The sequence below is a fragment of the Balaenoptera ricei genome, chromosome 18, assembly GCF_028023285.1.
Source record: "Balaenoptera ricei isolate mBalRic1 chromosome 18, mBalRic1.hap2, whole genome shotgun sequence".
Lineage (NCBI taxonomy): Eukaryota > Metazoa > Chordata > Mammalia > Artiodactyla > Balaenopteridae > Balaenoptera > Balaenoptera ricei.
In genome coordinates this window covers 83,688,107-83,713,739 of record NC_082656.1, presented here as the reverse complement: position 1 = coordinate 83,713,739, position 25,633 = coordinate 83,688,107, and the positions used below count along the sequence as shown (strand labels likewise).

At 58.2% G+C, this 25,633-nt stretch overlaps 2 protein-coding genes and 1 long non-coding RNA gene across 8 annotated transcripts in view; 1 reads left to right on the top strand and 2 right to left on the bottom strand.

The window, feature by feature from the left end:
• The first annotated feature begins 2,041 nt into the window (after positions 1–2,041).
• On the top strand, positions 2,042–6,849 carry ATP4B (ATPase H+/K+ transporting subunit beta). Its single transcript, XM_059903245.1, has 7 exons — positions 2,042–2,153; positions 2,607–2,735; positions 3,653–3,766; positions 3,878–4,077; positions 4,846–4,902; positions 6,063–6,161; positions 6,688–6,849. Exons 1-7 carry the CDS (start codon positions 2,042–2,044, stop codon positions 6,847–6,849), a joined length of 873 nt encoding a protein of 290 aa, XP_059759228.1.
• Positions 6,850–9,473: 2,624 nt separating this feature from the next.
• TFDP1 (transcription factor Dp-1) overlaps positions 9,474–25,633 on the bottom strand; it is a 32,272-nt gene continuing 16,112 nt past the window's right edge. For 3 of the 6 annotated variants that reach the window (XM_059903200.1, XM_059903199.1, XM_059903201.1), the window contains exons 3-13: positions 25,425–25,491; positions 20,540–20,646; positions 17,762–17,883; positions 16,624–16,789; positions 16,151–16,294; positions 15,566–15,634; positions 15,165–15,316; positions 14,572–14,738; positions 13,511–13,589; positions 12,183–12,323; positions 9,474–10,610 (exon numbers count right to left, since the gene is read on the bottom strand). In XM_059903200.1, coding sequence (XP_059759183.1) covers positions 10,466–10,610; positions 12,183–12,323; positions 13,511–13,589; positions 14,572–14,738; positions 15,165–15,316; positions 15,566–15,634; positions 16,151–16,294; positions 16,624–16,789; positions 17,762–17,883; positions 20,540–20,646; positions 25,425–25,491 — 1,359 coding nt within the window. In that variant the 3' untranslated portion in view covers positions 9,474–10,465. Of the gene's footprint in view, positions 10,611–12,182; positions 12,324–13,510; positions 13,590–14,571; positions 14,739–15,164; positions 15,317–15,565; positions 15,635–16,150; positions 16,295–16,623; positions 16,790–17,761; positions 17,884–20,539; positions 20,647–25,424; positions 25,492–25,633 lie in introns of those variants that run through there. The other 3 variants (XM_059903202.1, XM_059903204.1, XM_059903203.1) reach the window with 3 other exon arrangements.
• Positions 21,943–23,489, bottom strand: LOC132352615 (uncharacterized). The gene is made up of 2 exons (XR_009498812.1): positions 23,122–23,489; positions 21,943–22,190 (listed from the first exon to the last, which is right to left on the bottom strand). It is a non-coding gene; the product is annotated as an uncharacterized LOC132352615 (long non-coding RNA).

Below are 25,633 nucleotides of genomic sequence, written 5' to 3'. Positions count from 1 at the left end.
GAAGCATTTCACAACCTGTCAGATGATTTCAGAACCTGTCACCTCAGGCTTGGCGTCTACTGATCATCTCGTTTTAACTTCATTTGGAGGTCTTCCCGGTTCTTGCTCTGATGAGTGATTATCCATTGAAAGCTGGGAATCTTCCTATCATCCAGTCCTTCGGTGTTCGCGGGCTTCCGCTGACCCCACGGCAGCTGTGGAGGGGTGGGCTCCGGTCCCTTGCTGCCGGGGGGTGGGAGTCGAGCCCCCCGCATAGGAAGGGAGAGCTCCCGCATCGCCCGGAGCTCACTCTCTTTGGGGCGTCCGTCCCACGTTGTCCCGCGGGACACGCCGAGCAGCCCAGGGCCCCCCACCCCGCCCCAGGCCTCCCCTCCCCACGGGCACGTGTCCCAGGAAGGTCATCGTGACAACGCGTGTGCAGCTCAGCACACACGTTCATGCTTCTGGGAATTCAGAGACTAAGTGTGGAGGATTTCGTTCAAAGACTTCCAGGAAGAATTCATACTGTGCTCGTCCCAAGAGTGTCTCTGTACTTTCCAGACCAGGGCGGCACCGATTCTGTGCACAGCAGTTCCTACCCTGTGTCTTCAGGCCTCGGCGCGGGGGTCCCAGACCCACAGGCTGTGGACGGTGAGACCGCAGCCTAAGGCCACACTGTGTTTTTACTGCCCTAAAGTTCCAAAGCTGTGAAGGGGAACGGTGTGAAGGAAAATGCCTACGATTGGTCCATTAAGAGACTATGAGTCCAAGCTAAAATGCTGCGATTCCATCTGAATTTTAGGATGTTCGTTTTGCTGACAAACTCTAAATCATCCTAAAGAAAATAAACATAATGGCTAGAGGGCTTTTCACTATTTCTATCCCCGAAGAACACTTCCAATTTGGCTACGTGGGTCCCTCAGAGGGAAAGTGACGATGGATGGACGCCCAGCTCTTTGTATACAATCCCCACCCTTTCAGTCGGGTCCTGACTTAGATATTTGTAAAGACGCCTCGGTGCCACGTCATATGTGCCCGGCGCTGCCCTTTCCTCCTAATCTCAGAGGTGGGTGCCCCAGCCATGTGGACCGCCAAGGCCGCTTGGTTCTGGCCACGCATTAGGTGGTCCGGGGGCTCGTAGTTGTCCAGACGCTCAGGCCACCCGGCAGGTCAGCTCCCTCAGAAACTCGGGGGTGGGACAGGTGTCACAGGTTTCCAAGCCGCCCCAGGTGGCTCGGACGTGGTGCCAGGCTGAGCGCCCCCTGCCTAGACACTGCCGCGGTCCTGCAGCCACAAGCAAGGCCGCGGGAGCTCCCAGGTCCACTGGGTCCCCGCGGGGTCAGAGTCTGCATTTCAGCAACACGCCCGGGGACCGGTGTGCATTCGGTTTCGAAAACACCTCTAGACTGTATGGCTGTGGATTCCTCCATGGACACTAAGTCCTACAGGGCCCAACACTGGCTCTCAGAGGACACCACGCTCATCACCGAAGCTCAGCTCAGGAGTGACGGGAACCCCTGCGGCCCCGCGTCCGGCCGCCCCGGGCACCGGCAGGCTCTGCTCTCCAGCATCAGGAGTGACAGCGGCGGGAGCCCCCGCCCCCGCCGGGGTCCCAGCCGTCGCCTCATCGTGACCTGGGGCGCCTGCTGCAATCAGCTCAGAACAGGGGGCACCTCGGCCGCGGGTGAGCGTCAGGGTCCAGGCCCCTCCTCGTGCAGACCGCTCTCTTCACACCTCCCTCCCCAAGGAAGTGCGATGGGCAGAGCTGGGCACCTGGCAGGCCTCCTTGCTCATTATCAGAGCAGATAAAGTTCCAGGCCAAGGGCACCCGAGACGAGGAGTGAGCCACCCTGATTTGCCCAGGGAGGGGGTGGAGGGGCACCTGACGGCAGGGGAACCCGCCAGGCCTGCCCGGGCGCCGGCGCTTGACGGCCGAGCAGCGATAACACCCTGCTGGGCTCGCCCCGGAACCCAGAGCCGCAATGCCCTTGACCTCTGAGAGGGAGACCATAAAACCCAAGGGGACGTCCTCCCCCAAGTGTCCTTTGGCAGGAGCGGGGCGATGGCGGCGCTGCAGGAGAAGAAGTCATGCAGCCAGAGGATGGAGGAGTTCCAGCACTACTGCTGGAATCCGGACACGGGCCAGATGCTGGGCCGGACGCTGTCCCGCTGGGGTCCGTGCGGCAGGGCAGGGGCGCCGGGGGAGGGCAGGGGACCAGCCAGCAGCCGCGTGGGGCTGGCGGTCTCAGTGCCTAGACGCAGGCCCTGGCCGGCCTCTCCTCCCCCACTGGGTGATCCCAAAGGCCCCCCTCAGCCCTGACGCCCCCCGACACCCCCGGGCACCTGAGAGCGGGGAGCAGCTAAGGATCAGCCCCAGAGGCTCAGCCTTAGATTTCAGAACAGCAGTTCTAAAGCTACTCTCCTAAAACTATAATTTTTAAAAAGGCTTTTAAGTAAGGGGTGCAGGGTTATCGGGGTGATGAGAATGGTCTGGAACCAGATAGCGGGATGGGTGCCCAGCGCCGTGCGTGAACGCTCACCCTGAGCGGTGACGCGTTTGGTGGGCTGCACGCGTGTTCCCCGCGACCAAGCAGCTGTCGCTGCGTCTGACCCGCCTCTTCCCGCAGTGTGGATCAGCCTCTACTACGTGGCCTTCTACGTGGTCATGACCGGCATCTTCGCCCTGTGCATCTACGTGCTGATGTGCACGATCGACCCGTACACTCCCGACTACCAGGACCAGCTCAAGTCACCAGGTACTGGGCGTCGGGCCCTGCTCTGCCCGGGGCTGCCGGGTCAGGACACGACCCCGCGGGGAGGAGGTCGGGGAGGACGGCCACCAGGGGATCAGGAGGGGGGGCGAGGGGAGCTCGGCGTCCGTGTGGCGTCACCAGCACCGAGGCTGCCCTCCTGGGGAGGTCTCGCCTCCCCAGCGACAAAGTAGGTCCAGAGCACGAGTGCCGTCTAAGTGCAGCGTGGCCCGTGCGACGAGGGGCCGGAGCCAGCGCCAAAGAGGGGGAAGTCGCTGGTGGCGAGACTCCCAAATCCTGGGGAGGGTGTTTGGACCGAGACCCCCCCTCGCGGCCAGCTAACCTGCGGTGCCTGCAGAAAACAAAAACAAAGGGAGGCGGGGAGAAACGAAGGAAGGAAATCTTCTTCCAGCCCAGCTACTCAGAGTGTTTGTCACCCCTGCGTCCTTAACTCTTTCTGAGGAAGATAATAACCCAAGAACATCCCACAGCAGCGCTGAGCTCTGCCACCCTCGGTGGAGCCTCTGCAAATCGTCGTGACAACTGGGGCTCAATTTTTTGAATCAACCAATGGATGAAACATGGAGGATTTCGATGTCATTTCAGAACAGAACGTAATAGATTACAAGCTTGAGAACACACTGTGATAGAATGTGCCCCAAACCCAGAGGCTGGCAGGCAGGCAGGCCTCCTGTGGGAGGGAGCCGTGGGCCCTGGCCAGGCCTCGTGGGACGGCGCGGCCCCCCAGCCCCTGGGCAGGGTCCCGGGCCCTGCTGGCTGCAGCCTCCTCGCCAGGGGCGGGGGGACCCTCGAAGGCCTGGCCCCGAAGCGTCCCAGGCATGGCCTCCCCCAGGCCGGGGCCAACCGCCCAGCAAACGGCCTGGATGTACAACCAAAGACCAAGCGTCACGTCCTTTTTCCAGGGGTGACCTTGAGGCCAGATGTCTACGGGGAGAAAGGCCTGGACATTTCCTACAACGTGTCTGACAACAGGACCTGGACAGAACTAACGCAGGCCCTGCACCACTTCCTGGCAGGTAGAGTGTAGAATGCACCTCAGTCTCCATTCTTTCCTCGTCTCAGGAACCCCCGGGGGCGGGGAGGGGGGCTGCAGCTCGGGCAGGGTCGCAGGTGTGTCTGTCCCCCAGGCTACTCACCCGCGGCCCAGGAGGACAACATCAACTGCACATCCGAGAGGTACTTCTTCCAGGAGAGATTCCTGGCCCCGAACCACACCAAGTTCTCCTGCAAGTTCACAGCAGACATGCTGCAAAACTGCTCGGGCCGGCCGGACCCCACCTTTGGTTTTGAGGAAGGAAAGCCGTGTTTCATTATCAAGATGAACAGGGTGAGTGAGGGGGTCGGAGGTGAGAAGGGAACCGGGCCCCTGTCTCTCCTGCACGTGTGCCAGCGGCGAGCGTGCCTTCCCTCAAACACAACTGGGAGCCGCCATCCAGACCCACCACCCACTTGACCGTGGCGTGCGCCCCCCGCGAGCCGCAGAGCCTGGGGCAGCCCTGTGTGCGCGGCGGCTGGAGGAAGCCGGGCCGCGGTCAGCGCGGGGGGGGCACCTGGGAACCGTCTGGGGACAGGCGCAGAGAGAGGCTGCCCGTGAGAACACAGCAAACCACGGGAGGCACGTCCACGCCGCGGGGAGAGGGGACATCTCGGCGGGGCCCCGGGGAGGGTGGGGTCTGAGGACCCGGCTCCACGCTGGCATCTGCGTGGCACTCTTCCTTTTCCTCCCTAAGAGGCCGGGGGGGCCACGCACTGGCACACCCACCGCGCTGGGCCCCCGGGCCCAGCTGGGGTGCGGTCCCAGCTGCCCGGCAGGTGTGCAGCGAGGGAGGGCGGTGGTCCCCACGAGCCAGGAGGGCACCGCACTGGACCCTGGGCACCAGCAGGCGCATCCGGGGGCCGGGCCGTCGGCACAGGTGGGCTTGGGGAGCTCAGACCCCCGTCCAGCTCTGCCACCTGCCGGCCAAGACCACGGCCCCGGCGTGGAGCTTCCGGCTTTGAAGCAGGAGTTGGTACACCGCCCCCAGACCCTCCCCGGCACCCGTCCTCCGCGCTCACAGACGGGCACAGAGGCCACGTCCGAACCTTTCCCTTTCAGATCGTCAAGTTTCTCCCCGGCAACAGCACGGCCCCCAGGGTGGACTGCACATTCCTGGTGAGTGACCGGCCACAGCTGTCTTGTTGAGGCTGGAAAACCTGCGGGAAATACTGATCTGGTTTTCCCTAAAATCACCTCAACCGTCAGCCTAACAAGCCAGGTGCACGAATTGCATGAACCTTCACTTAAGAGTGGTTTTATCGTGGGGGATTAAAAACGTGGTAAGAATTATCAAGAAAAAATGTTCTATATGGTATTGCAAGATGCCAAATGGCACAGCTATATGATCCTGGAGAATAGTTTTACCGTCTCTGGAAAAAAAAACAACAACAACAACCTGGTAAGAAAAACAACCCTCGTCATTGTTTTACTTCAAAAAGCATTTGGGACAGTGTATCACTGACATGCTTCAAAATGTTTGTGGCTATTTGGAAAAACCAAGGCACTTCTACTACGCTGCTTTGTCCTTTTTATTTGCTTATTTACAAAAATATGCAAGTTACCGACAGCTACTGTTGTCTGGCAGTGTGTGTATACAAATGCTGCCAACAGTTGGCATTAATTTAGTCCAGTTTTTCTCAAAACATGCTTTTAAGTACAACATGAAAAAACTAAATTTGTCTTCACTGAATATTTTCTAAAGTTTGTTTTCACGATCACGCCCTCAGCCAAGGCTCTCTGCCGTCAGCACGGGAGCCCCACCGGGGTGACCCCCCCCAAAGCCTGCAGTCTCCCCGGAGCGCAGCATTCGTCCTGTTTTGTTTTTCCTCGTTGAGTTTCCTCGACCACACATGTGTAGGCTGACCCGGGATCTGCACAGACACCAAAGTACCCTTCCTCTGCCCTCAGACGAGCTCAAGCCGTCGGGCGATTCGCTGGCTCTGACAGTGAAAGGAAGCAAACCCCACGACAGCGTATGGGTCCTTCCCGAGTCTCGGCACATCAGCCGCCCAGCCTTGTGGGCCTTCATTCCCACACGCTCGGCTCTATTGCCTTTTTTATCCTAAGAGGGTTTTAAATGGAAGAAAATACAAGTTTGATAAGTCACCCGGGGTCTTGCTCGGCTGATGATAAAGATGAGATCTAGTTTATGCCAACTGCACGTGTGGTCATGGCGCACACGTACGCACACACGTGGACTTGCGTGCAGAAGCATGTGCGGCGCGGACACGAGTGCGCCACATCCGGCCTTTCTCACGGCGGCCTCTCGCCCGCAGGACCAGCACCGGGATGCCCCGGCCCTGCAGGTGGAGTACTTCCCACCCCGAGGCGTCTACAGCCTGCACTACTTCCCCTACTACGGGAAGAAGGCCCAGGTACGTGTGCGCCACTGTCCCCAGCAGCTGCTCCGGAACCGGATCAAACTGAGCAATCACCAGCAGAAGGGAAGCCCTAATGTTTCACCTGTAAAAACGAAACAAGGCCGTACTTAGCGCAGCCGGACCACTTAATCTTCGGGTGCTTCCCAAACCCATGTTCTCGTAACTACCTGAAAACACATCGTTCTCACGCAAAATAAATATCAAATCTAATCTTTTACCTTCCGAGGGCCTCCTTAGAAGGCCCTTAGACAACTGCATATCCATTTAAAATCATTTTCTCCAAATCTCTTGCTTTATCCTCTGTGTTGTTTTTATATTAATTTTCATCAAGTGTAATTTGAAGTTGAATCTGTCACTGGTCTGTCCACCCCCCCCCCCCCACCCCCTGGGCCAAGTCTCCTCGTTTCTAAGCAGGGAGACATTTGTGTCCCAGTGACTCCCGGGCGGCTCTCGGGCGACATGGGAGCACCCAGCCAAGCGCCCGGCCGCCCTCGAGGGTCCTAACGCACGTCCGCTTCAGCCCCACTACAGCAACCCGCTGGTGGCCGCGAAGCTTCTCAACGTCCCCAGGAACAGGGAGGTTGTCATCGTGTGCAAGATCCTGGCGGAGCACGTGACCTTCGACAACCCCCATGACCCCTATGAGGGGAAGGTGGAGTTCAAGCTGAAAATCCAGAAGTAGAGGAGCCAGGCGGCTGGCCCCCAGGTGCAGGGTGACCGCAGACGCCGCGTCCAGCTAAATCCGGCACCGGAGGCAGCTCCACACCAGACAGGCCCCCGTGCGCCCAGCTCTCAGAGCCAGAATCCTGTGAAATCTCTGTCACTTTTTAGGTAGAATTTGTAGCCACGATAAAAACGCTGGGCTAACACGGTGACCCTAAGGCAGCAGCTGTGCAACTAACAAGACCCCAAAAGGACTCATCTCTTCCACGTGGACATCACCTTTCTTGCTGTAATTTATTTTTTCTATACGTTAATATGAAGACCGGTAGTGCGTTCATATGAAACGTGACTTAGGATTTCATGCATTCTGGTTGCCGGCTTTAAAAAATGCAATTCCTAAACTGTAAAAATCAAGTTTATTAAATTCACTCTTAATCTATGTAAAAGAGTCATGTCTCTCCTGATGAGGGGGAAGAATTAACTAAAAACTCAAACTAACTGAAATTCAGTTAACTAAATTAACTTAAGAAGAATTAACTAAAATTAATGAACTAAAAAACCTCTCCCTTTAATACTTTCAGTTGCAAGTCAGGGACATTACAAACCGGAGTGGAAGGGGCTGCCCCGAGAGCGCACAGTTCTGGGACGTAAGGGTGTCCCCACGCGGCGAAGCCCAAACCCCAGAGGTGACCTTCCTCGGAGCACAGTCTCCCCTCCAGCCTCCAGGGCGGGGGGCAGTCTGCAGCCCCAGCCCATTCAGAAAACCCTGAAACGAGAACATTCTGTCCCAAGGACAAACCTGCTCTCACCTGTCGCCCACTTTTCACCCCACCCGGAGCTGGCAGCCCGGAGTCCTAACCCCACGGAAGAAGCCCCGCAGAGGCTCAGGGGACAGGGGACCCGCAGCCCAGCCCCGAAGGCCGCCTCTGCTCCGCGTTGCCGACCCCACCGGCAAAAACCCTGAGCCACCTGGGAAGTGCCACGTCAGGCCAGAGATCAGGCCACCTCAGGGATGTCACGACACATCAGAGGTTGGAGGTCAGGGGTCAGAGGTCCAGCCACCCCAGAAGAGACACCGAGGCCTCGATGGGGGTGGGGTGGGGGGTGCCCGTCGGGGGGCCCGAGCACAGTAGGCTGCCTGACTCGGGGTCCCTCCTCCAGCTGCCCTGGGAGGCCGGGGCTGCTGATTCCATTTCACAGGGAAGGAAACCGAGGCCCAGCAGCTGGAGGGGCTGCCCCCGCGGGGGGGTGCAGGGGACCCGGCTACCTGCCGACCACAAAGTGCCCCTTGGAAAGACGTGCTAGAACCTTCTGTCAAGTTGCTGTCGAATACACGGAACAACCAGCACCTGGGGGAGGGGTGGCACAGGCTCTGGGGTCAGAGGTCAGAGGCCTAGGTTCGAGTCCGGACGTTCCTCTCTCGGGAGCTCGCTGACGCGCCCCGGGGACCACTGCTGCGCCAACACCCAGAGTCAGTACTCGGCCCAAGTAGCCACAGGCCTCCTGGTTGGCAGAACCCCACTACTCACCAGCTTGTAAGATGTGACCTTTGGAATCAAACACCTCCCCTGGAGGTCACAGACCACACCGCAGGGAAGCGGGCGTGGACGGACGCAGGCTGGACACCCTGACGGGCGACGCTCCGGGATGCCTGGGCCGCAGCTGACCACCTACCAGGAGGAGCAGGAGAGGCGACGATGCCAGAACCTTGTCCCCCGTCCAAGGCGCTCCCGCAGCAGCGGAGCCAGCAGACCCTCGGCCACCCGGGTCACCACCGGTGGAAGGTCGGGGGTCTCCTGCCCGCGCCCGGGTGCCCAGCTTGGCCAGACCCGCCCGGGGGGCCCTGGAGGAGGAGGGGCCGCAGGGGCGCAGCCGCAGGGGACTCGGCCGGAGACGCGGGGCTGGCCGCATCCTCACCGCACGGGCGCCGACACCGCCCCCGTCTCTCCAGCCACGGCCCTCAGGACACTTCAGGCAGCCACGGTCAGGAAGAAAGGAGGAACTGCCGCATCCCTCAGGAGACGCGACTCTGCTCAAGGCCGCAACCGTGCCCTGCAACGTCCACGGATGTCTTCGACCAACGTGAATAAAACACTGAGCTGCCCCACCTCACCTTACAATCTGACTCTTCTTCCGAAAGTCAAATCCATGAAGTCTGTCTCGACTTCTAGGATCCGGGAGAAAGGCAAGGAACGACCTCGGCCTGGCTCTCTCACCGCGGGCGTGTCCGCGAGGGCATCCAGCCTGCATCCCTCCGCCCCCTGCTTCCCCGTGGTGGAGCTTCGTGACCTTTCCGGGATGTGTTTGCAAAGTTCACGTTTTGTAAGGATTCGCACGTTAAAGGTCGTGGGTACGTTTCTTCTAAAAACAAGGCAAGGCACAAACTCTCTCCCCACCACCGGCCGCGTCCCCGGGACCTCCTTCCTCGGCCCCGCCGCTGGGCAGCGGCAGGACAGGCTGGGGGCCTCGGCGGGTCCTGCGTGCACTGCTGGGCCTGGACCCTCTCCTCCCTCCAGAGAAGGGCACGGCTGACGGGACAAAGCGAGCTCCCGACAGCAATCCCGAATCAGAGGGACACACGACTTGTTTAAAATGCCCATGCGCACTTTATTAATAAAAACTAACAGTGCCAAGTTAAACAAGTCAAACAATTAAAGTCTCTTTATTCCACAAAATATTACAGAAAAGTTTGTTTGTGTTCCAATAAAAAGACTATTATTTTAGAACAGGCAGCTAACAGCAACTGTGCAGTTAATGGTTCTTGGTGAATAAGTTTTAAAAGAGACTACTGCCTGTCCTGAAATTCCTTTTTCTTTTTATAAAAAAAGAACTATTAAAAATGATTGACAAATTTTGAGTTAAAAAACTGTTAAAACATTCTCTATATTTAATTTCAACTTTATAATAGATTACAGGAAGATGCTTACGAAACAAATACAACATTTGTTTCAGTACATGTCTTTAAATGACAGACTTATAAGTATGTAAACAACTATATAATAAAAGTTCCCAAACGCTGCCTGTAAGAAATCAGGCAAATTTTACTGTAAGCAATAAACCATTCCAAGCTTTCAGACAGTTTCCATAGCTGCACCAGCATGGCAGTAAACTTTTACCAAACCAAACAAAAACCAAAAAGAACTTCGCAATTCGTTGGCTGCAACACAGAGCAAAACCAAAGTAGAAACCCGATGGAGTCACGCAGTCAATATAATTTAAGGGAAATAAGGTCGTAATAAAACGTCGAGAAGCAGAGCCTCGCCATCTGCCGGTTCCGCGGCGCCTCCCCCTCGGCGGCTGCCTCGGGCCCGCCGGGCAGCAGGGCCTTTATCTCCCTCGGCGTGGACGGAGCACAACGTCTCCAGCAAACTCGGCAAGAACTGTGAAGGGGCGAAATGAACTCTGAATTTAAAAAAAACAGCAAACGAAAACACAAAATCCGAAAGAGTAAAGAGAGGCCGTGCGTCGGCATCAGACACTCGTCAGGACCCGCAGAGAACGGCGCGTTGCTTATCGGCGGCGCACGCCGAGCCCAGCGGCTCAGCGCGCTCTTCTCGGGAGGAGGACGGAAGACACAGAAGGACCCCCGTTCACAGCCGCTCTCCTCCCGGACGCGTCCCTGGAGCCGACGGGGCTCAGTCCTCCTCCTCGTCCTCGTGGAAGTCCTCGTCCTCGTCCTCCTCCCCAACGTACGACACGGGCGTCTCCACCCGCGACCCGCTGTACTGCGACCCGCTGGAGCTCGTGGCCAGCGCCCCGTCCGCGCCGTTGGCCAGGTCACTGCAAGGACAGGAGGTGTCAGTGGCCGCGTCTGCGGCGCCAGAGACGGGCCGGGGTCCCCGGGAGGTCTGGGTGTTCTCAGCTACACGAACAGAAACGGAAAACCTCACCCACGTGCAGCACAGAACCCAACACTCCCGAGGCTGACCTCACCCGTCACGCCCCCTTCACACATCACCACCGGACGAGGGGCCCCGGCAGGGCCCCGACACTGAGTCCTCCCCATTTATCATCACGTCGGAAGCGAGACTCAGGCACAGCAACCGGAGGACCCCCGAGACTCTCCTCCCAGGCCTCCGCCCGAGACTTCCCTGCCCTCCCCGAAGGGTGGGAGCCGGGGAGTAAAGGGGCACCCAGTGAGCGTGCGCTGGCGTGTGCGTGTGCCCGCTCGTGGAAACTCCGTCCCAGGCCCCACCCTCAGCTCCTCCGGCGTCCGTGCTGAGCCAGGAAGCTGAGGGTGCCGGGCGCCTCTTACTGCAGCCTGCGCCTCCAGGACGGCCCCGAGGACCCACGGCTCTTGCAGGTTTTATTGTTTGGAATGCCGCCTGACGAGGGTCCCTGGGGCGGGCCCAGGCGGGGACCGCGGACCCAGGGGGCAGAGCTGCGGGGCAGGGCTCTAGAGCAGCCAGAGCTGCCCAGCCCCGCGCCCCCGTCTTCAAATGGGTCGCCGGAACCCACCCGCGTTTGCATCACGCTCCTGGGAGCCTCATCCGGAAACACATGACAACCTCTGGTTGCCACAACTGGGGCTGGGGGTGCTAGCATCCGAGGCCGAGGGCACAACCCAGCGCCCCACAAGGCACGGCGGCACCCGCAGCGAAGAGTGGTCCGGCCCAAGGTCCTCGGGTCAACAGGCCCGCGGGCGAGACCCCGGCCTAGGATGGAGGGGCTTTAGGAGCCGGAACCCTGGGCAAAGACCCCCGGCTTCAGCCACCGCCCGCGTCCCAGCGCAGCGCACACGAGACGCGGAGGGTCAGCTGTGGTCAGCTACGGTCCCAGGGCACCAAGGGGAGACGGCCACGCCCACCGCGAGGGGAGGGAAGGCGACGTTTCTTCTGAGCTACAGCTTGCTCAGGCGCCATCACAAGTCATTCAGTGTCTTCATGTCTGAGCTGAACAGCAAGGGAAGGTCCCGAGGGGACCCCGACCTAGGGCTACAACTTGACACAGGTCCTCCAGGCCCCAGACTCGGAGGAGGCCTGTCTCCACGCGGAGACACAGCGGCACCCCCAGGGGGTCCTCACGGCATCCTCTCTGAGCCCGACCTGTGGCCTTCAACTGCTCTCCACAAAACGGGGGAGCTCATTTGGTAAACCGTGAGTCTGTTTAAAGGTAACAGGACACGAAAGGGTCAGAACCACCCTGGAAACGCGGCCGTGATACACTTGAATCAGACGGCACGGGGCAGGGGGAGGGCGATGACTGAGTAAAAGGGCTCCTGTCCCGCCACGCGGGTCAGGACCCTGAGAGGCCGGTGGCACCACAGAAGCCCCACAGGCCAGAGCTGCACAGATGCCTAACGTTAAAGGTGTTTTCCCGTTGGCAGAAAACCACACGCGTGTATCTTAATACCTTTCACTGGTATTTACTGACGCTGCTCTTCGACAAAGTAATCCCACATCTGGGAAAGCCAGCCTGGCGACCAAGCCAGGAAGGGTGGAAAACTGAGCCATCAGGCTGCTCGTTGCAGCTTTTCTTGTAACTGGGAACCACCTAAATGTTGAACCAGAGGGCAGCTCAATAAACAAAAAGGGCCTTTGTAAAAACAGCGTATCCACCACCACGGTCAGTATCTCTTCTGAAATGGTAATGGCTTTGCTTCCCTCTTTAGAAAACCTGACGTGAGCCTCTGAAATTTAATCAATAAAAAGAATTTCTTAAAGAGGAACGTTTAGGAAATACCCAAATTCCACCTCTTGGTATAACCAGTGTTCAGATTTTACAAACTGGGCTACACACACAGCGGCAGATTGAGAGTTAAAAACGGAACCAACCTCAGTCAAAACCCAAACAGGTGCAGACACCCTGCGGCCTCCCTCAGCCCCGCCGAGGTCGACACAGACCCCACGGGCGCTGGGACCCTCACGGGGCGACCCCGCCCCTCCCTCAGGGCCGCACTGTGGCCGGGCCAGCGCTGCACGGGGACCAGAGGACACGGTGCCCGCAGAGCCCCCTCGAAGGTGTGCACACGTGACTTATCAGTCAATTCCATTTTGTTGGACCTACACTCTACTGATTTCACTTACACTTTAAGAAACTGAACATTTATTGATATTTAGAATTGATATAAATAAGTTTAACACATAATGCTACACAAAAAATAAAACGACTGTTTTGTCACTACTTAACGTTGAAATTACTTTACATTTATCTTTTAAAAACTAAGACAAACCCTGAGGCCTGACATGGTTCTGCTCTGTGGGACTGCTAGGTCAAAAGTCAAATACACATTGATTTAAATGATAAAGCTCCTTCGATAATATAAAATACATTCAATACACAGTAACGTGAAAAAAAGGAACAATATTATATGCGTATTGTGACTTCAAGTGTGTTAAAAAAACAATTGAAAAAAGAGATGGAGAAATAGCCTGTCACTCAGGCTGCCGGCCGTGGGGTTCAGGTGGCTTTGCCCGCACTTCACTGAAGTACTTTTCAAAGAAATAAAAACCATGTACTACTTTTAACCTTTAGAGGAAAGAAACCAATCAGAAAAAACAAATCTCCTTTGCACAACGGACGAGCTCTGGGGGGCGTCCAGAGTGGGGGGAGGTCTGCCCTGCACTGGGAGCCCCGTTCCGAGCGGCTGAGCAGCGGTTGTTCACACACGACTCCGGGCGTCCCGCTGCCAGGTGACAGTGGCCCCACCACCCCCAGGCCCCGCCGGGGACAGCAGTTACCTGGCAGAGAGCCTTGTGCCGTTGGCAGTTGAAACTGCCGACGTGACAAAGACACCGCCGAGTGATCCCTGAGCCATTTCTGGAAAGAGAAAGAAAAGAAAGCAAATTTCACAAAGCAGAGACCGCAGGAAACAGGCCCACGAGCTGAGACGGGACGGCTCTCCAGGCGAGGCCCCTCGGGCCGCCCAGCGCCACGCCCGCTACCAGCCAGAAGGCAGCCCGCTCGCTGGGCCCGGCCACCGGACCAAGCCTCGCGAAGACAGCACGGAAGTCCTCCCTTTACTTCTTTGAATCGGTGCAGCCACTGACGCCGCCACCACAGTGCCACGGAAGGGCAACCGTCACCATAACGCAGAGGCGGGACCCAAGGGGAGAAAGGACCTATGTCGACCCCCGTCCTGGACGCAGCTGTATCGCCAAGAACGGGGGCTGGAGCGAGGGCAGCGGGGGTCTCACAGAGCAGCTGCTGGCATCGAGAGGGGGTGGGAGGCGCCACTTTCACTGGACGCTCCGAGGCCAGACGCCCACTTACTCTGAGCCGCTGGGAGCGCTCAGGGAGTAAATCCACACCAGAGGCGCAGGGGCTGCTTCTCCTCTCTCACCACAAAGCCCTTCCCCTCGGTGGCTGGGACCCCCCCAGCTCAGCCAAGGAGCCGGCAGAACGGATGCCGGGGACCCAGCAGGCACCCCACACCTGCCGTCGGGGGCAGGCCCAGGGCTGCCAAGACGACACTTTTCTCGGTCACTTTGCTGCAGTGACTAAGCCACTCCCTGGGGTCGGGCCCACGCCTGCCACACTCCTCACAGACCTGGGGCCCTACCTGGAAGGTGAGGTCCCGACGTAACACCTGCACCGCATGAACCACACGGCTCGGCCTTGTCGCCGCCCCCCGCCCCCCGTGTCCCGAGGGGCCACGGCCCCGCCAGATGGCGTCCTACGGCTGCCGCACCAGCACCCCACAGCCCGCCACCGTCCCACGCCCCATTTGCCTCTGCTCTGGGCACCGGGCGGGAGCCAACCCCAGCGGAGGGGCGGGCGTTCCGTCCAGGACGGAGCGGACCTGTCACGTAGGGTTCCAGCGCCTTTGGCACCAAACTTCTCGCCACCTTCAGGTCGTCGGCGGAGCAGCTCCCGGACTCCAGGCCGCAGGCCATCCCCATGCGCTTCAGCACCTCAATGTCATCGTGGATTTCAAACGTGTTGTCAAAATTAAACAGGTACTCAAACCTCGAGGAGAAAGTCACCGTCAGAAGAGCGCCGTCTCCACGACGGAGTTGGACACCTGGCTCGGGGGCCCCGAGCGGGACACCCCGCTCACCCCAAACCCCCCTCAGCCACACAACCCACCAGCTCAGAACCAGCAACCAGGGAGCGCGGGCGGCACCTACACAGCCCGGGGCTGCCGGCCGCCCCCAGGCCGCCCCCGGCCGGGCCCCGAGCACCGCCTGCTGTCCTGACAACAGTCCTCCTTCTCAAGGAGACGCAGTCAGGGAAGCGAGGAGGACCCCTGCAAGGTAAGGACGCTGGAAGACCGTACTCGGTGGCTGCAAGTGAGACACGCAGCAAATCAACCAGACGGGCCACCTTCTCCCCCCCCACACCCCCCCGACCAGGCGTCTTCACGCGGCCAAGGCCCTTCCCGCCACGACCTACTTGTCGTTGGAAATGCTGCAGTCGATGACCGTCTTCTTGCTGGTGTTCACGATGATGAAAGGCAGGTGGATGACGGAGTTGGCGGGGGGCGGCCGGCTGGCCTGCTGCTCCGCCTGGCGGTTCCTCTGCACCAGGTTCTTAAAGGCGATTTGCTAAAAGGACGCACGATTGACGCGCACCCACACCTGCCGCCGCCGGCCACCTGACCCTCCCTGGGCGTCAACGGCCCTGCCCGGCCCCCCCTCAGAGACCAGAGCGGCCGGGGGACGCAAGCCTCAGGGAGCCACCCAGCGGAGAACACATGTCCAAAAAGCAAACACGCGGAGGGGAGACGACGGGGCCACGGGCGCCCACGCCACCAAACAGCAATCACGCTGCCTCCACGGCGGGCGCTGCATTACCTGCAAGATAAGCTCCTGGAGCTGCGACTGCTTCTGCTTTATTCTTTCCAGCCGCCTCTGTCTCTCCACCTTCAAAGACAAGCCATCGACATAAAGCATCACCACAGCTGGTTTCCACAGCGTATTTTAAAATCCAAGGCAACACAGGGTCACCTAGGAAAGGTCCTCGCCGAAAACGTGTGCCCTGGGCCTGACGGTGGGGAAACAGAAGAACCTAGAATGTGGCAGACGCTGCGGGCACAGGCCAGTTTCTCTTCATCTCGAAACTACACAACCTTCTTCCATCTTCTCATCTTTTGGACACGGCTATGTTATCTTTTTAAAAACCCCACAAACTGGGATGCAGAGTTCACCCACACTGGGGGCACCCCGCCGCCCGGACTGGGCCGACTGCCCCGCCACCAGCGTCTGCAGCCCCAGACGGACGGAGGGTCACCGTCAAGTGGGAAAGCACGGACGTGATCAGGGGCTTCAGGACACGGGGACACCTGCCCCCCACCTCCGCCCAAGACACTCAGCAGGGGCCAGTGGTGCAGACGACCGACGCCTGCTAGGAACACGCGGCGGCCGCAAGGCTGGAGATACCTCCAGGTTCTGACACTCCTGGGCGGAGTTGGTGGGCAGGCCGATCCACCTGATCTCCTTCTTCTCCTTGGAGATGATGTTCATGGCCATCAGCACGTTCAGGGCGTCGTAGACGCGCCGCCTGATGTTCTTCTGGTCGTAGGCCTGGCGGAGACGGAGGGGGTTTCCAGACGGCCCAGAACCCAAACACACCGGAGGCTGTGCACCGCCCGCCCCCGTACGGTCCCGCTCAGCCCGGTCCCACTCAGCCCACCGGGCCAGGCAGGGGGCGTCGCCACGGGGAGGCGGCCGACACACGGGGCCGGAGCCGGTGCGCGCCGCGGAAGCGCTGGGGACGCTGGGGCATCGCCACACAAGCGGGTCAGGACACCTTTGGAAGCGTTTTCAGAACTTCTCCGCGTGCCTGAGGTTGTTCCAGACACGGACGGCGGGCCGGGTGCCCCGTCCGCCAGCCCCGCCGCGCACACACTCACCGACTCGTTCGGTAAGATGTGGTTGTCGGCAGCACTGAACTCTGCCACCAGCTCATCCGCCACCTCGTTGTAGGACGTGGTCCCCTTCCGCTGCACCTTCTCGCAGACCTTCATGGAGAAATGCCTCAGCCCCTTACCGTTCTTCTCCCCTTTCCTGTTACGCTTCCTTCAGAAACACAACAGAAAAGCAGCGGCCTCAGCACACAGCGCCAGCCCAGGATCCAGACCCGCCGCCTAGGACTGGCGGGCGCCTCGAGGGGGTCCCGCGGGCTACGCTCAGCCGAGCAGGGACGGGAGCCTGGTTCCGTCTCCCCGTCCAGGGACCCCCTCCTTCCTTCAAAGGCCGGAGAACAAACTTAAGTGGCCGGACCTTACATGTGTATCTTCAACTCTCGGGAAAAGAGGGGCACATGACCCAAAGGGCAGACCCCAGGACACGCCTGATGTGTATCGAGACGCCAAACGCTGCTTCTCAAAAAGATGTCGACCGACATCAGGAGTTATGGAAGTTCTGCTGCAAATACAGGAATCTGGGGGCAAACGTGAGCCGGCTGAGATGAGCCAGTGCAGACACCCTGACGGCCACGTGGCAGCCGGCGCCCAGCGCTGAGGCTGGGGCACTTCCCCTTGGCGGGGAGCCCCAGCGTCTGACCTTCCTGAGTCGCCACAGCGAGGAAACGGTCGCCCCAAGTTTCCAACTGATGAATTTCGGGAGCGGATGATTTTTGCTTTAGAACCAATACAGACACGATTCTACAGCTTTGTTTTTGTTTGTTTTTAGGGAAAGTTGCACAGCTGACCTCTGAGTAAAATCGCTTTCATGTCACTTTGCTTTTGGAGGAAAGGATCAAAGGAACAGGGTGCTGTGGCCGTCACACAGGGCTGTCCCCACGGCCATGTTCAGCTGTTTAGGAGAAGCTGCTGAGACCCGCCACATTTATTGGGGTTCGAGAAACGGTACTTTCTGGTACAGACAGCGCAAAGTGTGAAAGCTACCGCTGCGTTAAGAAGCCAGAGCCCACCCCCAAAACCACAGGGCGGCGTGGTCCACGCATCTACGCCGGGCACGCGCTGGCCAGTGCCGTGCTGCTCGGCCACGCAGCCAGAGGCTGGGGGTAAATTCTAGGCAAGTGCTCACCCGGCAGACCAAGGTGAGGGGTCTGAAGGCTGGTTCTGGGAGACAAAGTGAGTGTTAGGGGTGTGTGGGCTTCCTACCACGATAGTGTTTGGCGCTGCAGGTCTCTGAGGCGTACCAATTACCTACAGTCAAAAAAGACAATTCAGAACAGTCAGAATCTCCCACACACGATGCTGTCACTTCATCATTTCTCATTACCTACAGCCGCCGCTGAGTTCCATTAACCACAAAGGTTAGAGAACGGTCACGTGAGCACCCAGCGGGGACACCTGGAGCCCTGGGCAGCGGGGGACGCCCAGCGGCCTGGCCGGGCCTGGAGACAACTCCGGGTGGGACCCTCACGTTCCTCTTTTACTTCCCTTCCTTTCAACGACACATGACAGGATAAAACTCTACGCTTCAGCGGTGCTACGATGAGGCCCAAAAATGAAGAAAAAAAGGAACGCAGGGCTAGCGAGGCTTGCTGCAGTGCCCCACCAGCCCACCCAGCCAAGCGGGGAGCCCCGGGCACCCCAGACAGCACAGGGCGGAGGAGAGGCAATGGCACCGGGGCAAAGGCAGGGGTCCCGCCGCCCCCAACACACAGACACCCGTCCCTGCACAGAAGGCCTGTCTTCTGACACCAAGCACTCAGAACCCTGGTCCCATCAATCGACAGTCACACGTTAACGGGGGACACGGGGACACTGCCTCATCCAGCCAAGTAAAATTCTAGCTTCCCAAAGATCTCGTGCCCGACCCAGGAAACCACTCAGAAGCACCGTTTCCTGGTGACTGCATGGTGACGTCGCCGAATGTGTCAGCACTGGGTCCCCAGCGCTGGGCGCGTGGAGAGCAGGCCGTGTCCGGGCTATTTTAAGCGGGACACTCCCGCTAGTCTGCTGCTTAGTGGGATAAGGGTTACCTGCCGTGGCCCTGGGACAGCTGACCTGGCACACTGCAAATTATCCCTAAGCCCAGGTCACCTGTCAATGTTAATGATCCACAAACCACAGAAAGAAAAACAGCTTAGCTGAATTTCATTCTTTTAATTCACGTTCCCAGTGTCACGATAAAGCATCGTCACAGTGTTTTTCAAACTGTAGGTCACTCTCATCCAAAAGACATGAAATCAAATAGCAAGTGCTCTGGAAAGGGAAACAGGATGGAAAAGAGGATGAACCCCCAGAGGTGAGGGCCTCACGGGTGTGCACTGACGGGGCCCCGGGTCTCGGTGGGAGGTGCGTGCAGCCAAAGCCCATGGTCACCGGCTCGGGAACCTCGAGACCCGTCCCTCTCAGCACTCAGCCCGCTACGTCCTCAGGAGAGCAGGCCCAGGACGCCGGCCCAGCCCTGCGTGGCCTGCACAGGCCAGGCCGCTGCCGCGCCCCCCAAGAGGGGTGCCCAGCCTCGGTGTGACTGCCCCAGCAGACACAAGCGCCCACTCCACCGTCCACCCCTAAGGACACCTCCTGTGGGTTCCACTGTTCTGCAAGGAAAACACAGCACCAGGCACACAGCAGGCGCCCAACAGGTGCTCACTACAAGGGCAGCCTCCTTCGACAACAGGACAGGGGAGCGGGGAGCACACCCTGGGCCCACGGGCCACTCACTGCCCACAGCCTCGTGGAGGACACCGCAGGTTTTCTCCCCTCACTCCCCTATTTTCACTATTTTCCATGGACTTCCCTCCTGTGGGAACCTGCCAGCTCTTCTGCTTTTAGCCCTCTGTCTGTAGAGATGGGCAGGCATCTGTGGCAGGCCAGCTTTAACTCTCAGAACTGGGATTCTGGGAAGAACACATTTCCATAACTAGCTCGGCTCCGAGACGGCTTGGGGCAAGTCAGCGGTGGAACTTCAGGTTGATAAGCTGAAGGTCAGAAAGGCACCAACAGAAAACTCTTCACGTTGGTCTTCCTCCCAACTATTTAAACTGGTACTAACGACAGAACTGTTGCTACAGTCACCGAGCTATTCTCAGGCGTGACTGCTCTAACATAACGCACAGTACCTATAAAATAAAATGATGTGAATTATAACTTCTATCAAAAAGACATTTATTGAATATCTGTGACGTGCCCAGTAAGGCCTAGGGCTCCCACACACCACGGATTTGAAAAATCACAGCAATGCCGCTGAGCGAACGTGGTCACAGCTCACCGACGGGGGCGAAGCGACGGGGAGCAGGCACACAGCTGCCCGGGGGGCCGCCTGGCGGGGCGTGGGCAGCAGGTGCAGGTGGGCGGTGAACGCCCCTCCTCTCACGGCCCCGTGGAGCCCGCGAGTCCCGTCAGGAAGGGAGCCGCCAAACCCCACCGGTGGGAGCTGACGGGCCGGTGGGAGTACTTGGAGGAGAGGCGCCTGGCACAGTCCCAGGAGCGCAGACCCACCTCTGACGCCCTCCCATCGGCCAGGATGGGCAGGGAAGCCCCCGCCCTGCAGCGCCTGACGGCCAGCAAGGCCCTGACCCCACCCTGAGGCCCGCATGGACACCAGTCTCGTGTCCCGGGACGGCAGTCAGCCCGCCCTGAGGAGGGTCCAGGCCCGGGAGCGGCCGGCCCTCGGGCCGCTCTGCCTGAGCGCACGCGTCACCCCAGGAAAACACCATCAGGGCAGATTCAGGACCAGCGCGGCCGGCGGGGAAGCCGCCCTGGCCTGGCCAGGTCCCGCTGTCCAGTGGCACACGCAGGAAGGCCCAGGCCGGGGCAGGACACACGGCGCTGGCCACGTGCTCCTGAAACCCGCGGGCACAGGAAGGGAAGCCGCAGGGCCAACCGGGCACCACCCTCCCGGCCTTACCACTTGCTGAGCGATGTTGACATTGGACTGTCCGAACGTTTTTGGCAAGAGCTGCTTCCCAAGCGTGTTTACTGTGGAGGGATGGACAGCCACTAAGGACACCACACCTGCAACGCAAGGAGACTAGAGGTCACGCCTTTCCTGAATTAAGGCTCAGAGTGTGCGTGTCAGGATGACGGTGCCCCTCGGGAGATAGCCTCACTGCCCCTCTTACCGTGTTAGACCCACGGTCCGCTGCAAGCACCGCTACTAAGCCCAATTCTCAAATCTGAGGCAGCTGCACCCACGCTGCCGCTCTCCCTACAACGACCCCTACCCACCCCTGTGCCCTCGCGTCCAGGGATCGGGGGCTCCGGTGCACCCAGGCCGTCACCAACCTACCCGAGCCCTGTGGGCTGTCTGCCCACCGACAGAATGTTCTGGTGGGACCACAGGCCCCGAAGCCAATAGCTCTTAAAGTCTGCAATTCTAAGACACTTACAGAACTTCACAGTTGGAATTAACTTGTATTCCAACACCTCTGTGTGTGTTTGCAACCTGGCGTAGAAATCTAACGATCTGCTTTTCCTTGACAAGTAGAATCCGTTTCTGTTTCCAGGAAGAGTGACTTGCAAGGAGCTACCACCTCTCTAAACACTCAGATAACCTAACGCAGAGGCGGGGAAACACCTCAGCGGGGACGGAAACTTCCCTCCCCTCAACACGGGCCTGCTGAGAGCACTGTGTGCCCAGCACCAGCCTCGGCCCCAGGGATACAACAGTGAACCCCCTGCCCTGCCGACACCAGAGGGCACGCGTGCCCGGGGTAAACCGGCAGGCGGGCCCGGGTGCACGAGCGTCCTGGAAGGGCCGGGACGGTCTCAGGTGAAGACATGGATTTCCAGACCCACTTGAGGGAGGGAGAAAGCCCCCTGTGGACAGGACCCCCTGGTTCCCCTAAAGTGCACGGGCTCCGGTCCCCACAGGGTGGATGGCGGGGGTTCTACGGGCGAGGAGCCTTGCACCAGGCTGCCACCAGAGGGCGTTTTCCTTCACTTCCACCAGGTTCAGCAAGAGGGAGAGACATGGTCTTCCATCCGGCCTGGTCTGAGGTCTCATTTTTGAACTCTTCACAATCCATGCATTTTAAATAAACTTCTTCAAATTCCAGTAAACAATGAATTTTGCTGCTACGTATGAACAATGAATAATTTCTATTAACCTAAGCTGACGAAGACAGATATGCATCCTTCAACTGCCTAAATATTAATATTTTTACCAATCAACACCAAAAAAATTTAAACTATTGGCTGTAAGCAAACTAGGTTTATCTGCCTTGAGTTTTTTATATCCCTCTAAAAATAGAGATCTGTATCTTAACAAAAACAAATATTTAAAAAATTGTTTTAGATATGAGAAAGATATTTTTTTTAATTATTTATTTGTTTATTTATTTTGGCTGTGTTGGGTCTTCGTTTCTGTGCGAGGGCTTTCTCTAGTTGCGGCAAGCGGGGGCCACTCTTCATCGCGGTGCGCGGGTCTCTCACTATCGCGGCCTCTCTTGTTGCGGAGCACAGGTTCCAGACACGCAGGCTCACTAGTTATGGCGCATGGGCCTAGTTGCTCCGCGGCACGTGGGATCTTCCCAGACCAGGGCTCGAACCCGTGTCCCCTGCATTGGCAGGCAGATTCTCAACCACTGCGCCACCAGGGAAGCCCGAGAAACATATTTTAAAAGACAAAACATTATTCTGTTTTGCACTGAGAGATTTAAAACACACTTAGGCAATTAAACATACCACTTTCAGATTTACGTACAGATGAGTAACTAGTAAGTTTCCAAAAATACGGAATTGGTTATTTTCACTAAAAAGAATAACTTTTTTTTCAATTCAGAAATGATTCCGTTTTCAACGACCTGTGAGCACGGAAGCTTGCTGGGTCAAAGCCCACAGCAGCTGCCCGGCAGGGCTCCTGGCGCTGGCCTTTAGAGCCCATCTGTCCGTCCTTACACGGAGGCCACATCCACGGAGGGCTGGGCGGCCACCTTGCCGCTGGCCTGCAGGTCTGGCTACGACACCCAGCCGCTACCCGGGCTCCCACCTTTGCCCAGCTCGGGGTTGTGGGGGGGGACTCGGGGGTGGACCGGGCCAGCCCCTCCTCACCTGCACCCACGCCGTCTGTCCCACCCCTGGGATCTTCCCCTTGAATGTTACTGTGTGAGAAACGCTGCAAATAGGAGTAATTATTTTGCAGGCAGCCTTACGCCAGTACACAGCATGCACAGAATAACGAGTATCATTTCACTGTCTCTGCCGAAAAGCTCCCCACTCCACCCCGCCAGCAGCTATCGCACTCAGAGCGTTCGCTCCATTTTCCACGCTTCCCACACACACCCACGCATCCAAGAACAACGTGAGTGCTGTTTGCGGGCCTTTAAATCTAGAAGATAGTACATACTGTACATATTCTGCAACTTTGATTCTGCTGTTTTTAAAACTGATCCACAGAGAGATCTAGCTGACTTCCTCTAAGGCTGGGCCAATTCCATTTTAATATCATATAACATGTGTAACTATACAAACATGCAGTGTAATACCTACGTGTTCCTGGGGCTGAGTGCCACTTCTCCAAGGGAACCTGGGTCCCAGGTGACCTTGTGCGTCACGGGATTGAGCCCAGCACTGGCTTGCGGCTGTTCCGTGGCACGAGTACACGCATGCACACACCCCAGCACCCCTCCCAGGTCCCTGACAACTGTTGACTCAGCTGAGATTTACCACTTTTGGTCAACATCCGGCATGGAATGGTATTTCCCTTTTGGTTTAATCTGGCCAGAGAAATCAGAATGCTTCACACATTTTCCTAATAAAGGTGCCACACACAACCCATTTATGGGGGCGGGGGCCTAACATCTCGGTCACAGGGAGAGTTAAGTTATAACACAAGCTAGGAATCTGCTCCCTAGAAATAACATTGCTTTAGCCATAAAATGTACTACAAAGCCTTTCTTAAAGGAACTACCAAACAAAATATTTTCAAATATAACATTATGAATTGGAGAATTCCTTTCAAAAAAAATGAGTTAAGAATATATACTGTCTGACTTGTTATAACCATTAACAGAAAAAGGATTCTAAAAATATTGCATAGTTTTATAATTAGTAACCATATCATTAATATCTATAGGTTTTAAGATACCTTAAGTATGAAAATGTGAGGTTTAGCGTTTTCTTGAGAATAATTTTAAGCAAACATTTAAAAATTACCAGAACCTAATGTTTGCAGAGTTACTATTTGCCTGCCACGCTATAAATACTCTGTGGGCTAACGTGGCCAAAAGGGTCAGGATAAAGCGGCCACTCCGCACGCTGGGTCTTCCCAGCCCCGCCAGCCGCTGGCGTCACTGGCACTGGAAGAGCCCGGCGGCTTCCTTGGTTCTCAGTCATCAGCGGGAGCTGCCCTCCTGGGCCATTACAGCGGCCACACCCGCCCACGTGGACACGCCACTCACGGGCAGGCCCTGCGGGAGCTCCTGCGTGGATCAAGGTGCAGCACCCGCGGGCCTGGGGCACCCTCTGGCCGTCTTGGCGCCCTGACCCCGGCCACTCCTGGGCGACTCCCCACCACGTCCTGGGGAGCAGCCTTCCACCTCCTCGAGAACCGTCCCCATCTGGAACTTCCTCTGAGCAGCCCCCCCCCACCCCAGGGGGCCTCTGTGGGGAGGGGCACCTCGCCCTCCTACAACAGGCCTCCCAGCAATAGCGGAAGCTGGTTGAGGTCACCCTGTGGGTGTGTGTCTGAAGGGCAGGTTCCGAGTCTCAAGAATCGTAAAGTGACACCAAGCCTCCAGCCACACGTCACTACTAAGTTCTCACTTCTGCTGCCCGAGAAGCCTGTCCTCAGGCTGAGGGACAGCGTGAACCAGAGTGACCCGCGTCCCCAGAGGACGCCCCTCACCAGTGAGATGAGGACCCGCCCTGGGAAACAGCACCTGCGGGGAGTGGAAGATGGTGGCCTACGCGCACCCGGTACTCGGGTGCCCAGAGCTGCCATCGGGCCACAAAAGGTGGCACCAGATGTTGCCGGGAGAGGACGACGCAGGTCCCAGGACACCACGTACATGGATGGACACCAGGTGTCAGATGCCCTCGAGGAAACGTGCACTTAAACACACATTTACGTCTTCAACTACACCCTTGGGTACGATCAGCGTTTTTTTTCAGTGAACACGTATTATTTGTATGATGAAAACTTTCCAATTTGAGAGGCAACAGCAAGCGCGACGAAGGCAGACACAGATCAGAGGAAGGAGGGCCCTGCACGGCACGGCCTGGTCCGCCAGGCACCACAGGCCAGCACCTCGAGGTGGGCGTCCTTCTGACCCAGCAAATCCACATCTGGGAAACCGGCTCAAATACACCCACTAGCAGGCGTCCATCCCGGGTCCCTACAGGAAGAAAACTGCAAAGCTTGGGGCCCCTGGGAAGAGGGGCTGCAACGACCCGCCCCACCCCCTCCCCTCAATCCCAAGGGTGCAGACAGACGTCGAGGCCCATTCAAGACACACCGCGGACGAGGAGACGCCGCTCTCTCACGGGGGCACCAGGTACCCGCAAGGTTTGAGGTGGGCCTGATGGGCTCAGCATGGCTGGCCTGAGGCGGAAGGAGTATCCGTGACCCGCGCTGTGTTCTCTTCCTCACACTTTGCTACTTTTCCCGCATCTCCGCACATAGCACGCAACTTGCAAACCAAAATAAACTGGGGTGCTGACCCCGGTCCTTCGGGGGCTCCAGGCAGACAGCTCCCCAAGTGGGGCTCCCACTGCTGACAGGGGTCTTCACGTCAGGGGAACTCACACCCACCCCCCACTGAACACACTTATCCCGAGACGGGCGCCCTTACCTTTTCCAGGACTAAGGTTCTGGTCTATGAAGACCTTGAGTTCCCCGTTGGCTTCAATTAGACCGGCCTGTGGGGGCAACAACAGCACAGTGAGGAGGTGTCGGGAGCGCGACAGGCAACCCAGCAACCCGCCGCCCGCACACCTCGCGACACGCCTCAGAGGGACCTCGCGGCCCCCACGCAGCCGCGAGGCCCGGGGGCACGAGCTG

Excerpts from the sequence above, each read along its gene's own strand:
- ATP4B (XM_059903245.1), top strand. The coding sequence starts at position 2,042 with ATGGCGGCGCTGCAGGAGAAGAAGTCATGCAGCCAGAGGATGGAGGAG. Across the intron at positions 2,736-3,652 it reads GGACCAGCTCAAGTCACCAG|GGGTGACCTTGAGGCCAGAT; the intron begins GTACTGGGCGTC and ends TCCTTTTTCCAG. Across the intron at positions 6,162-6,687 it reads ACTACGGGAAGAAGGCCCAG|CCCCACTACAGCAACCCGCT; the intron begins GTACGTGTGCGC and ends CGTCCGCTTCAG.